Source organism: Leucoraja erinacea, chromosome 31, assembly GCF_028641065.1.
Source record: "Leucoraja erinacea ecotype New England chromosome 31, Leri_hhj_1, whole genome shotgun sequence".
In the NCBI taxonomy this organism is placed as follows: Eukaryota; Metazoa; Chordata; class Chondrichthyes; order Rajiformes; family Rajidae; genus Leucoraja; species Leucoraja erinaceus.
Genome location: NC_073407.1, coordinates 21,808,908 through 21,823,104, shown reverse-complemented (window position 1 = coordinate 21,823,104; position 14,197 = coordinate 21,808,908). Strand labels below are relative to the sequence as shown.

Sequence of the window (14,197 nt, the reverse complement as noted above, 5' to 3'; positions counted from 1 at the left end):
TACAGGTATTTAGGTAAATTGGCTTGGTAAATGTAAAAAAAACAATTGTCGCTGGTGTGTGTAGGATAGTGTTAATATGTGGGGGATCGCTGGTCGGCACGGACCCGGTGGGCCGAAGGGCCTGTTTCCGCGCTGTATCTCCAGACAAAACTAAAGTGGAACACTGACCAGCTGCAACCGCAAAAGCAGAGGATGGGGCTACTGAGGAACATCTTCTCCCCGCCACCCCCTATCAGTCTGAAGAAGGGTTTCGGGCCCGAAACGTTGCCTATTTCCTTCGCTCCATAGATGCTGCTGCACCCGCTGAGTTTCTCCAGCTTTTTTGTGTTCCTTCACCAGCCCATTCTCTGGCCAGGAGAGTGGAGTCACAAGAGTCATTCTCCACTTCCCCTTTCCCCCGAGCTGCCATCGTTCAGCCTCTCCAGATGCCACCTTGTACTCCTCCTACCGATCTCGCTCTGTCCTCCAACCCCTGTTCGGGAAGCTGAGGCACCTGAGGCCTCTGGCATAGCATGAGTCCCCGAACCGTCTCCAAAAACTGCCAGCTGGCATTTGCAGAAGACCGACGGGTAGCCAGAAGAAAACAAGACTGTGTTTGTACTACATTCTACTGATGTTTACCAACCCTAAACACTTGCCAACCAATATTAACATGTTCCTTTCCTGAAGAGTGTGCTGTCCACGACTAGGTGGCCCGTTCTTCAATTTCCACCGCCTCTTGCTCACAAAAATGTTTCATAACATATGATGAGCGTTTGACAGCACTGGGCCCAGTCCTCGCTGGAGTTTAGAAGGAGGAGGGGGGGGACCTCATCGAAACTTATGGAAAAGTGAAAGGCCTGGAGAGAGGGGACGTGGAGAAGATGTTTCCACAAAGTGGCTGAGTATGGAGCTAGAGGGCGCAGTCTCAGGACAAAAGCATGTACCTATAGAAAGGAGACGAGGAGCAATTTCTGAGGGTGGTGAACCAGTAGGATACATTACCACAGGCTGCTGTGGAGGGCTAGCCATTGGGGTATTCTTTAGGCAGAGATAGATAGATTCTCGATTGGTACGGGTGTCAGGAGTTACGGGGAGAAGGCAGGAGAATGGGGTTGAGAGGGAAAGATAGATCAGCCATGATTGAATGGCGGAGTAGACTCAATGGGCTGAATGGCCTAATTCTGCTACTATGACTTATGAACTAACTTCATTCCTTGAAAGTTTCATTTCATCCTAAGTTCCTGGCTTCCCTTGCTCCATCTGCCCTGTCATGAAAGCTTTGATGAAATCACTACTTGATCGTCAACATTCCAGGGCATTTGGTGACTTTGTGCATTTCTGGGCTTTGGTTTTTCTCCGTCTGAGTGTCTGAGTTGACTGGGCTACAGGAATATCAATTCTCCTCTGCCCATCCACTGACATAGTGAGCCTTGCACCTCAACACCAGCTCCCAGCTCCCAGCTCAACACCAGGTCCCACCTCAACATCAGCTCCCAGCTCAACACCAGCTCCCAGCTCAACACCAGCTCCCACCTCAACACCAGGTCCCACCTCAACACCAGCTCCCACCTCAACACCAGGTCCCACCTCAACACCAGGTCCCCCCTCAACACCAGCCCCCACCTCAACACCAGCTCCCAGCTCCCAGCTCAACACCAGGTCCCACCACAACACCAGGTCCCACCTCAACACCAGGTCCCACCTCAACACCAGCTCCCAGCTCAACACCAGGTCCCACCACAACACCAGCTCCCACCTCAACACCAGGTCCCACCTCAACACCAGCTCCCACCTCAACACCAGGTCCCACCACAACACCAGGTCCCACCACAACACCAGGTCCCACCTCAACACCAGGTCCCAACACTCCCAGCTCCCAGCTCAACACCAGCTCCCACCTCAACACCAGCTCCCACCTCTCATGGGTGGGATTGTGAGTTACAGTGCAGTCTCCCTCCATAACTGATAAACAATGTTCAAATTCTCCATTGATGAAGAGATTTGGATGTATGCTCCAGGGAATAGAGACAGGACAATTAGTTTGGTATTTAGTTCCTGTTGCTCACTGCCCTTACTCATGCTAAGAGTTGTCAGCTTTTGAAATAACCCAGTGGCCCAGAATGTAAGCCAAGGTATTGACCTAACCAAGGCATTTAAGCCAAGGTGCAGATGTTTTCTCGGGCCCAGACCCGTTACCACAGCCACGTTTGTTTTCTCGGGCTCAGACCCGTATTGATCTAACTGTTACAGGACCTGACTTATGGCACACACTCGTACATCAGCTCCATTGTTTGAACTGTCTCCATGTAACCTCCTGATGTTATTGAAGGAACAGTACATCATGTTTCGCTTGTGCAGATTACAACCCAGCGGTATGAATGTTGATTTCTCTAATTTCAAGTAACTCCTGCATTCCCCCCCCCCCCCCCCCCCCCCCCCCCCCCCCCCCCCCCCCCCCCCCCCCCCCCCCCCCCCCACCCCCCCCCCCTTAGTCGTCCTACTAGTTGTACTGTTCGCATCTTTGTAACCCTTTGTTACCACCTCTTCCCCAGCCAACAATGGGCCATTGTGGGCTCCACCCTTCCTTAGTCATCTGTCGCCGATTCTGAGGTTTTTTTCTGGCCTTTTCCTACCTCTAGTTCCCTCCCCTCTACAGTCAGTCTGAAGAAGGGTCCCGACCCTAAATGTCACCCAGCCTTATTCTCCAGAGATGGTGCATAACCCAGCTGAGGTACTCCAGCACTTTATGTCTATCTTTGGTGTAAACCAGCATCTGCAGTTCCTTTCTACACCAGTTGAAGTTCTGTCTTTTCTCACAGGCGAGGAATTGACCTGTTCTTTAGCATAACCGTGCCCTCACGACCGTCAACGTGATAGCAGAATGTTCATCATTTCTCTAATAGTTTGAAAAATCCCAATGAAATCTCCCAGGCACAAACTTTCCCTGGGGTTTGACGTTAAGGGCTATTTGGCACTTTGTACCACATTTGTTGCTGGGTCAAGAAGTTAGAAAGCCTCCGAGGCATGAACGCTGCTTGCCATAACCACATCCGTGGCAGAAAGTTCCGCCTTCTCCCCACATCGCTGGGTAAAGAGGTCTCTTTGAATCCCACGTTTAATTTCTTGCTGACTGGTCTGTCCTGATGGTCTCAAGTTTCATCACTGTCCGCTGATATTTTTAAGGCAGAGATAGAGAGATTCTTGTTTAAGAAGGAACTACAGATGCTGGAAAATCGAAGGTACACAAAATTGCTGGAGAAACTCAGCGAGTGCAGCAGCACCTATGGAGCGAAGGAAATAGGCAACGTTTCGGGCCGAATAGGAACCATTTCAGGAAATAGGCAACGTTTCGGGCCGAAACTCTTCTTCAGAAGGTTTCGGCCCGAAACGTTGCCCATTTCCTTCGCTCCATAGATGCTGCTGCACCCGCTGAGTTTCTCCAGCATTTTTGTTTACCATAGAGAGATTCCTGATTAGTACAGATGTCAGGGGTTATGGGGGAAGGCAGGAGACTGTGGTTAGGAGGGAGAGATAGATCAGCCATGATTGAATGGCAGAGTAGACCGAATGATAGGCCGAATGGCCTAATTCTGTTCCTATGAAACCTTTCAGAATTTCAAAGATGTTTATTGGAGCTAATTGGATCAAGATGGAAGACTGTTCACCCTTTCTGAAGTGTAATTCTCCTTGCAAATTTCTGCATGGTCTTTATAAATAGTTCTTGGACTCAGAGCAACTTAGTCCTTTTCATGGCTGGGCAACCAGAATAGCACAGGCTCCTCGAGGTGTAGTCTGACCACGGTGTGGGCTGTTAGGGTAACCATACCTCCCTAGTGTGCAGGGAAAGTCCCTGAATAGAAACATAGAAAATAGGTGCAGGAGTAGGCCATTCGGCCCTTCGAGCCTGCACCGCCGTTCAATATGATCATGGCTGATCATCCAACTCGGTATCCTGTACCTGCCTTCTCTCCATACCCCCTGATCCCTTTAGCCACAAGGGCCACATCTAACTCCCTCTTAAATATAGCCAATGAACTGTGGCCTCAACTACCTTCTGTGGCAGAGAATTCCACAGATTCACCATTCTCTGTGTGAAAAATGTTTTTCTCATCTCGGTCCTAAAAGATTTTCCCCTTATCCTTAAACTGTGACCCCTTGTCCTGGACTTCCCCAACATCGGGAACAATGTTCCTGCATCTAGCCTGTCCAACCCCTTAAGAATTTTGTAAGTTTCTATAAGATCCCCCCTCGATCTTCTAAATTCTAGTGAGTACAAACCGAGTCTATCCAGTCTTTCTTCATATGAAAGTCCTGACATCCCAGGAATCAGTCTGGTGAACCTTCTCTGTACTCCCTCTATGGCAAGAATGTATTTCCTCAGATTAGGAGACCAAAACTGTACCCAATACTCCAGGTGTGGTCTCACCAAGACCCTGTACAACTGCAGTAGAACCTCCCTGCTCCTATACTCAAATCCTTTTGCTATGAATGCTAACATACCATTTGCTTTCTTCACTGCCTGCTGCACCTGCATGCCTACTTTCAATGACTGGTGTACCATGACACCCAGGTCCCTTTTCCTAATCGGCCACCATTAGCCAGGATGATGACTGTGGGGGTTGTGTTGGGCAAACTCCAGCATCCAGCCATGACCGACTCGCAGCAGCAGATTCTAAAAACAACATGTCCTGTTCTGAAAGTATTGTTCCCCAGGCATTCTATCGTCTCTGAGTGGAATAATCTGCTCATGACATGTAGAGCAGTTGGGAATGTTTGGAACAACTCGACTCTTTATGCCCGGGATTGGAGATGCATGACATCCATTACACGTTTTGCCTTTGACATTTCCGTTGGCTTATTTGGAATAGCTAGCCGCCCACAGGAGGGAGCAGAGCTGCACAACTCTCTCTGTGTGCTCTTGCCCTTTAAAGGCAAGCGTGGGTTTGTTCTTATAGAAACTTACGAAATTCTTAACGGGTTGGACAGGCTAGATGCAGGAAGATTGTTCCCGATGTTGGGGAAGTCCAGAACTAGGGGTCACAGTTTAAGGATAAGGGGGAAATCTTTTAGGACCGAGATGAGAAAAACATTTTTCACACAGAGAGTGGTGAATCTGTGGAATTCTCTGCCACAGAAGGTAGTTGAGGCCACAGTTCATTGGCTATATTTAAAAGGGAGTTAGACGTGGCCCTTGTGGCTAAAGGGATCAGGGGGTATGGAGAGAAGGCAGGTATGGGATACTGAGTTGGATGATCAGCCATGAATGGCGGTGCAGGCTCGAAGGGCCGAATGGCCTACTCCTGCACCTATTTTCTATGTTTCTATGTCTATGTTTCTATGTTCTGGCAAATCTCTGTCGCAAGACACATTCAGCCATTATCTGGACTTCTTCTCCTCCTCTCCATCACTCCCCTTACTTAGAGTGAGCTCCCCTACCATCTTCCGTAGGATTCTAGCTGTTGAAGTCACCTCGTAGCGATCACACTAGACGCACGCCCTTCATCTCTGGTCTAAAGAAATGGTCGACTGGTCTTGTAATCACTGGAATTTAGGATGAGTGGGGATCTCATGGAAACATATAAAATTCTTAGAGGATTGGACAGGGTAGACGCAGGAAAAATTTTCCCGATGTTGGGGGGAGTCCAGAACCAGGGGTCACAGTTTAAGATAGACAAAGTGCTGGAGAAACCTCAGCAGGTTCGGCAGCATCTATGGAGCGAAGGAAATAGGCAACGTACACCTACCTCCCACTGAGGGAAATGAACTGAAGGATAACGCTTCATTGGACTGACTTTTCATCATCAGTGGTGCGGAGGAGTCGGGAGCAGTTTGGCCAAATAGTGACCAGGGGGTAGCAAGCTGCGAACTGGAACTGCACAACTCACTCTGGAGATGGTGGGGAGGTGAACATGGGTGGGACCTGGATGGATTGGGAATAAGGTTCCCAGTGTTTCCAGGATAAAGTGGTAGTGTGGTGACCAGAAATATCATTCACTTGTATTGATGGAGATGTCACTTTCAGTTTTGTTTATAGTCATATGTGGAATCGGTACAGTGGAAAGCATTTGTTGCGTGCCAACCAGTCAGTGGAATGACAATACATGATTACAACTGAGCCATTTACAGTGTACAGATACATGATGAGGGAATAATGTGTAGTGCAAGGTAAAAGTCCAAACAAAGATAGTCCGTGGGTCACCAATGATGTAGATAGTAGTTCTGGACCGCTCTCTAGTTGTGGTAGGATGATTCAGTTGCCTGATAACAGCTGGGAAGAAACTGTCTCTGAATCTGGATGTGTGCGTTTTCACACTTCTGTACCTTGTGCCTGATGGGAGAGGGAAGAAGAGGGAGTGGCCGGGGTGCAACTCCTCCGAGATGATGCTGCTGGCCTTGCCGAGGCAGCGTGAGGTATAAATGGTGTCAATGGAAGGGATGATGGTCTGGGCTGCGTCCACAATTCACTGCGATTTCTTGCGCTCTTGCATGGAGCTGTTCCCAAACCAAGCTGTGATGCATCCCGATAAATGAACACAATCTTCTAAATATAAAGTAAACGGAGAATAGGGATTCACATCACACCTTTCATACGTTTGCAGGTGTCAAGGTACTTTTGATCAATGTTCACCCTTGTTTAGGGTGGACAAAACTAGCAAGCAGTTAACCAGAAACAGGTCCCACACACACACACTGACCCTCACTGGGGTACAGGCCACACACACACACACACACACACGCGCACACACACACACACACACACACACACACACACTGACCCTCACTGGGGTACGGGCCACACACACACACACACACACACACACACACACACACACACACACACACACACACACACACACACACACACACACACACACACACACACACACACACACACACTGACCCTCACTGGGGTACGGGCCACACACACACAGACCCACACTGGGGTACAGGTCCCACACACACACACACACTGGGGTACAGTTTCTACAGCTGAGCCAACCAGTGATTCTGAGACGGACGACATTATTCCTCGGTCATTTCTGATTTTGCTGGTTTCAGGTAGAGAAGGATTGTTGTGTACTGCAGTGGGTGGGAAAGGCATGTTACACATGACTAGGGCATTGAGGGGAAGAGTTAATTAGTAGGAAGCTGCCACTTTAATTTGTGTTATTGAATACTTTTAATTGAGTTGCATTGAAATTGCACCTTTATCTTTGCAAATCATCCTGGAAAATTTCACAAGAATAGAATTTTAAGTTGCAATGGACAATGACAATTCACTCTTAGTTCTCAAGTAGTGTCTTAGTCCACCTGAACTAAATGTAATTCCCTTTATCATGTATCTGTGAATCATGTACTGTCTTTCTGCTGACTGGTTAGCACGCAACAAAAGCTTTTAACTGTACCTCGTACCACGTGACAATAAACTAAACTAAACCAAATCTAACTCACCAAACCCCCCCCCTTTGCTGAACGTAATTTCCATGTTTCGTGATACAGCGTGGAAACAGGACATTCGGCCCACCAAATCTGCACGGACCAGCGATCCCTGCACACTAACACTATCCTACACACACTAGGGACAATTTTCATTCATACCAAGCCAATTAACCTGCAAACCTGTACGTCTTTGAAGTGCGGGAGGAAACCGAAGATCTGGGCAAAACCCATGGGGGCCATGCCATTGGGGAGAACGTACAAACTCCATCCAGAGAAGCACCCGCAGTCAGGATTGAACCTGGCTCTCTGATGCTGTAACGCTGTAAGGCAGCAACTCTACCGCTGCGCCACAATGCCGCCCTTGGCAATCCTGTGATGTAGATATATTTCAAGGTCGACATCATAGAAACATAGAAAATAGGTGCAGGAGGAGGCCATTCGGCCCTTCGAGCCAGCAGCGCCATTCATTGTGATCATGGCTGATCGTCCCCTATCAATAACCCGTGCCTGCCTCCTCCCCATATCCCTTGACTCCACTAGCCCCTAGAGCTCTATCTAACTCTCTGGTTACACATCTCCCCGTACTGTGTGTCGGCTCAGGAGCAGCCAGTGTACCTGGACCTGTACACCTGGGCGGCAGTGGAGATCTCCAGAGCTTTGCAGACATGAAGTGGGTCGTGGGCAGAGCAGTCTCGGTCAGCCGGATGTCAGCTGGCTTTGATGCAGTAAGTTTGGGAGAGAGAGAGAGCAGCCCCCGTGAAACAGACACTATCACTGCAGACACAACACCTGCTTTCTCAAACTGTGTGGTTTTGTTTGTTCCGCTTTCAAAGCCAGCGGTGGAGTCGAGCTTTGAAGGCAGAAGCAGCTGCGGCTGGCGGGCAGGTGTGGTGCAGCTTGTGAGTTGCAGTGGACACATTCAGCAGCTCACACTGGGCACAGGCGGTCCACACAGCAGCAGCCAGGGTAGACACTGAATACTGGAGTAATTCGGCAAGACGGGCAGCATCTCTGGAGAGAAGGGACACAAAATGCTGGAGCAACTCACCCTGACCCGCTGAGTTACTCCAGCATTTTGTGTCCATCTTTGGTGTAAACCAGCATCTGCAGTTCCTTTCTCAACATTGGTCTCTGGAGCAGCTTCTTCCCCTCTGTCATCGGGTTTCTGAGTGGTCCTTCCATGAGCTAGGGTGCGGTCCAATTCACATATACCCCATTGCGGACATTGGATTTTGTCTCTGGAACCCTTGCTCGACAATGCTGAGAACTGATATTCTGCACTGCGTATCTTCCCATTGCTCTGCCTATTATACATGAGTACGGCTCGCTTGTGGCCATGTACAGTGTTATCTGATTTGATTGAATAGCAAGTGAAACATTTCAAGTTCAAGTGAGTTTATTGTCATGTGTCCCTGTATAGGACAATGACATTCTTGCTTTGCTTCAGCACGCAGAACATAGTAGGCATTTACTACAATGACTACATTTAGACTTGGATAGGACAGGTTTGGAGGGAATGGGCCAAATGCAGGCAGGTGAGAGTAGTGTAGATGGGACAAGTGTAGATGGGACATGTTTGTTGGTGTTGGCAAGTCGGGATGAAGGGCCTGTATGACTCTAGGACTCTATAACAAAGCTTTTCACAATATGTCAGTGTGCGGGACGATGATATGATCCTAAAGATAAATTTGCACTGCTTCATGGTTTGTACATAACAGAAGCTGATACCAGCACGGCACCACGCCATCCTGGGATGAGTTGGTGCTTTTTATTTAATTTGTGCTTTATTGATTGCAACTTCACTCCTGTGCAGTGGGTATCATTTGAAAGATTGCAGGCTTGTGCCTCAGCTGTTTGAAGTCCTTGATCTCAGATTGGCTGGAAGATAAAGGCAGCTTGAACAAGCACACCTGCACACGAGAAACAGCTGGAAAGCTCAAGGCTCTCGAGCGGGCTCGAGAAAACCCTTGTATCATTCCTACCAGAGTTTGCGTTGGATTCTTCTATCATAGAGTCCGTCTATCCATTGGTGGAAGATAGACACAAAGTGCTTGTGCACCTCGCAGATAGACCCACAGTGCTGGAGAATCTCAGCGGGACAGGCAGCATCTCTGGAGAGAAGGACCAGGTGACGTTTTGGGTCGAGACCCTTCTTCAGACTGAGAGTCGGGGGAGAGGTAGTCTAGAAATATGGAAGGGTAAGGTTGGAACGAGAGATCAAAGCAGATGATGATAAGGAAATGTAGAATGGTTCATTGTGAGCTGAGGGGAAGGTGGGAAGTATCTCAGTGGGTCAGGCAGCATCTCTGGAGAAAAATGTATAGGTGACATTTCGTGTTGGAATAGGAATAAATGGGTTGGCAAGTTTTAATCAGTGGACTCCTGCAATACCCAATACTTGAAGCTCATCTATTTCCAATTTATGTAATGATCAATTAGTGGAGTTGATTTAATCTATTGTGGGCTCTTCCACCGCTGCTGCTGCTGAGTCGGGGGCTGCTACTGCGGGTCTGCGGACGGCTCGGACGACCCCGCGCGGCTCCCTGGAGGGAGACTGCTTTTCGGGGCTCCTGCAACGGCGAATTCTCCCGCCCGTGTTGCGGGGTCGAAGAGCTCCTGGAGCGGGGCCTAACACCACTGCCCCGCGCGGCTGGAACGGCCGCGGGACTTTGCGAGCGCACGCCGGGGGCTCCAACACCAAGACCCGGTGTGCGACCTCGCACCACCCGGCGTGGCTTCAATGGCCGCGGGACAATCGCCATCGCCAGCCGGGGGCTTTGACTTTGACTCTGAGATCGGGGGGGGGAGAGTGCAGTGGAGAGAGAAGTTTTTTTTTGGCCTTCCATCACAGTTATGTGATGGATGTTTATGTTAAATGTAATCATGTTGTGTCTGGGGTCTATTTGTGTGTAATGTATGGCTGCAGAAACGGCATTTCGTTTGGACCCCCAGGGGTCCAAATGACAATTAAATTGACTCTTGACTCTTGACTCTTGAAATCATTTTTCACACAGAGAGTGGTGAATCTGTGGAATTCTCTGCCACAGAAGGTAGTTGAGGCCAGTTCATTGGCTATATTTAGGAGGGAGTTAGATGTGGCCCTTGTGGCTAAAGGGATCAGGGGGTATGGAGAGAAGGCAGGTACAGGATACTGAGTTGGATGATCAGCCATGATCATATTAAATGGTGGTGCAGGCTCGAAGGGCCGAATGGCCTACTCCTGCACCTAATTTCTATGTTTCTATGTTTCTAAATCAATTTTGAAAGCCACCGAAATGATAACATTTTTTTTACAGATAGAAAACATAGGGGTACTTTACAGTAATATAACACCCTGGTTAGACCCATCTGGAGTACTTTATGTGATTCAGGGAGGAAATCTGGAAATAAATATTTGCATTTCTGTGGTGCATGCTTTCAAGATGTTCCAGAGGGCTTTTGAAGTGGAGCCACGTGAAGATTGGAAAAGTTGCCTTTGGGGTACACGCATATATGTGGTAGAGGATAACTGCTGGTTAATTGGACTTTGTAAATTGCACCCTCTGTGCAAGGAGTCGATGAGAAAATGGCATAACATAGAGCTAGTATATTTCATTGCTCATTATTCTATGTTGGTTCTTCTGGGGGAGATGCTACCTGCATTTCGTTGTCTCTGTACTGTACACTGCACAATGACAATAAAGATTCAATCTCAATCTGAATCGGAAATGGTGATCAATGGTCGGAGTGGGCCCGAAAGGCCTGTTTCTGTGCTGTGCCTCTATATTAAACTAAGCTTTGGCAAGTAGGCTGAAAATCCCTGGAGTGCAGAATTCCTGAAGTGTAGAAGATTGTGTGTTTTAAGTGTGGTAGTATTTTAAAATCATTTTTAAAAATGAAATCGGAGTTACCTCCTTAAAGGGAATTTTGTAGCAGGCCTGGAGATATTGGAGGGGACTTTTTGGAGCTATTCACTGTTATGGCAGAAACACGAATAAATAAAGAGAAACAAGTAGGTGTGTTGGCAGCCAGAGGACACGCATTTGAGGTAATCCCCAAATTACCTTATTTGTGGTGGTGAATCTGTGGAATTCCAAGGCTGTGGAGGCCAAGTCAGTGGATATTTTTAAGGCAGAGGTAGACAGATTCTTGATTAGTACAGGTGTCAGCAGTTATGGGGAGAAGGCAGGGGAATGGGGGTTTGGAGGGAGAGATAGATCAGCCACGATTGAATGGCGGAGTAGACTAGATGGGCCGAATGGCCTAATTCTACTCCTATCCCTTATGGCCCTATGACCTTGTGAACCAGATGTGAGGTAACATAGAAACATAGAAAATAGGTGCAGGAGTAGGCCATTCGGCCCTTCGAGCCTGCACCGCCATTCAATATGATCATGGCTGATCATCCAACTCAGTATCCCGTACCTGCCTTCTCTCCATACCCCCTGATGCCTTTAGCCACAATGGCCACGTCTAACTCCCTCTTAAATATATCCAATGAACTGGCCTCAACTACCTTCTGTGGCAGAGAATTCCAGAGTAATATGGAGCAGTACAGCACAAGAACATGGCCCTTCTGCCCTAAATGCATGTGCTGAGCATGAGGCCAAGATCACCACTTATCCACTTGCACTTACCCAATATTCCTCCATTCCCTGCTATCCAATAGCCTTATACATGCCACGACCTAGCTGCTTCAAACACCATCCGGCAGCATATTGCAGGTACTCAAAAAAATTATTGTTCCACACATCTGCTTTGAAAGTTGCTCCTCTCACCATCAAGCTCTGTCCTCTCGTGTTTGGTATTTCCATCCCGGGGAAAAAGATTATGACTGTCTACCCTACCCATGCTTCTGCTAATTTTATTATTCATTTCCCACAAACCTCCCACGTTCTAGGGAAAACAATCCTAGTCTGTCCAACTTCTCCCTGAAGCTAATGGCCCCTTAATCCAGGCACCATTCTTGTCAACCTCCTCGGCACCCTTTCCAAAGACTCCACTTCCTTCCTGTAAGTAAGTACGTTTATTGGCCAAGTATTCACATACAAGGAATTTGGCTTGGTGCTCTGCCCACAAGTAACAACATGACATACAGTGACAGTTACGAATAACTCGGAAAACACCAAACATTAATAATAATAAAACATTAATGATAAAACACCATTGATCAAGCATGTGAACCAACAAAATACCAGATCAAAGGGAGGCTACAGATTTTTGGCTATTGAGTAGAGCAACTACTCGTGGATAAAAACTGTTTTTATGTCTGGCTGTGGCAGCTTTGACAGTCCGGAGTCGCCTTCCAGAGGGAAGTGATTCAAAGAGTTTGTGGCCAGGGTGAGAGGGGTCAGAGATGATCTTGCCCGCTCAGGGTAATGAGGCGACCAGGCAGAATACTCCAAGCATGTCCCAACCCAAGTCCCACGAAGCTGCATCAGGACTTCAAGGTCACGATGCACCTTGACAAAGAAACTTTATACGCCGTGAGTTGTTGCAATCGGAATGCGTTGTCTGGAAGGCGCGTGGAAGTAGTTTCTGTACCCGTTGGAAGTGGGAATTGGACAGGGCTATGGGGAATGAGATTTGCATGGCTTCCAATGAGTGGCCATAGACACAGTGGGCCAAATGAGCTCACTCAGCATTGTGAGCTTCAATGATTCCACCAAATCAGTTGTTAAAATACATCGGGTCTAGGCGCAGAATTAGGCCATTCTGCCCTTCAGGTCTATTCTGCCATTCAATCGTGGCTGATCTATCTTTCCCTCTCAGCCCCATTCTCCTGCCTTCTCCCCATAACCCCTGACAAGATGTATCTTCTGTATAAAACGTTCACATTCGTACGTTCCTGTGAAACAGTCTGTTGGAGAATTACCTGCTGCGTAAATGTAACTTAATGCCTGATTTAAATGAAGGGAGGTGAGGGCATGTTTGCTGAGAGCCTGGGTTGACACGAGCTATATTTTAATCATCTTCTCTTCTTCCCACAGTGGAGCCAGTGGACATCCTGAAGATTCTACAACTGCACACCTTACCCGACGGAATAGAGAGAGTAACTGGACTTTGTCCCAACAGAAAATTGACCAGTACTCCAGATGTTGCCTATAAGGTCACCCGACTCGCCCAGCTTAGTGCACAAACCAAACAGTTGTACCCAGGTAAGGCCAGTTGTTTGTCTCCCAGCTTTTCCCAGGTAAGAATGTTTCCCTTGCCCTGCGCCTTTGAGACGGCCACAGAAAGCTTGCAAAGCATCTACTTCGAGACCAACTTGCCAAGGATCCAACTGCACAGGAGTCTATTTTACGACCAATGTCTTCTGATGAAAAGGCTATTAGTAATAGGAAGTGTCCAATGGAAAATAATGATCAGATAATCAATGGACAGGAATTAGAAAAATAAATGGATGGGCAAGCTTTAATTAGTGGACTCCTGCATTGATCAATGCTTGCATGTCATCTGTTTCCAATCACTATAATGGTTTGTATGAAGAGACTGAGGGCATCCACATCTACTGATCAAAGCTAGGATGTGGGAAGATAAGCTGTAAGGTGGCTGTAGAGGCGTACACCATCTATGTGGGGACATGCCTCACAGCGCCAGAGACCCGGGTTTGATCCTGACTACGGGTGCTGTCTGTACGGAGTTTGTACGTTCTCCCCGTGACCTGCGTGGGTTTTCTCCGGGTGTTCTGGTTTCCTCCCACACTACAAAGGAGTACAGGTGTGTAGGTTCATTGGCTTGGTGTAAATGTGAATTATCACTAGCGTGCATTGGATAGTGTTGGTGTGCGGGGATC

General features: G+C 48.0%; 1 protein-coding gene across 2 annotated transcripts in view; it reads left to right on the top strand.

Annotated features, from left to right (window-relative positions):
• col5a1 (procollagen, type V, alpha 1) overlaps positions 1-14,197 on the top strand; it is a 210,694-nt gene that overhangs the window by 23,305 nt on the left and 173,192 nt on the right. For both annotated transcript variants that reach the window (XM_055660305.1, XM_055660304.1), the window contains exon 2: positions 13,392-13,559. In XM_055660305.1, the coding sequence (XP_055516280.1) occupies positions 13,392-13,559 (168 nt within the window). The remainder of the gene's footprint in view (positions 1-13,391; positions 13,560-14,197) is intronic.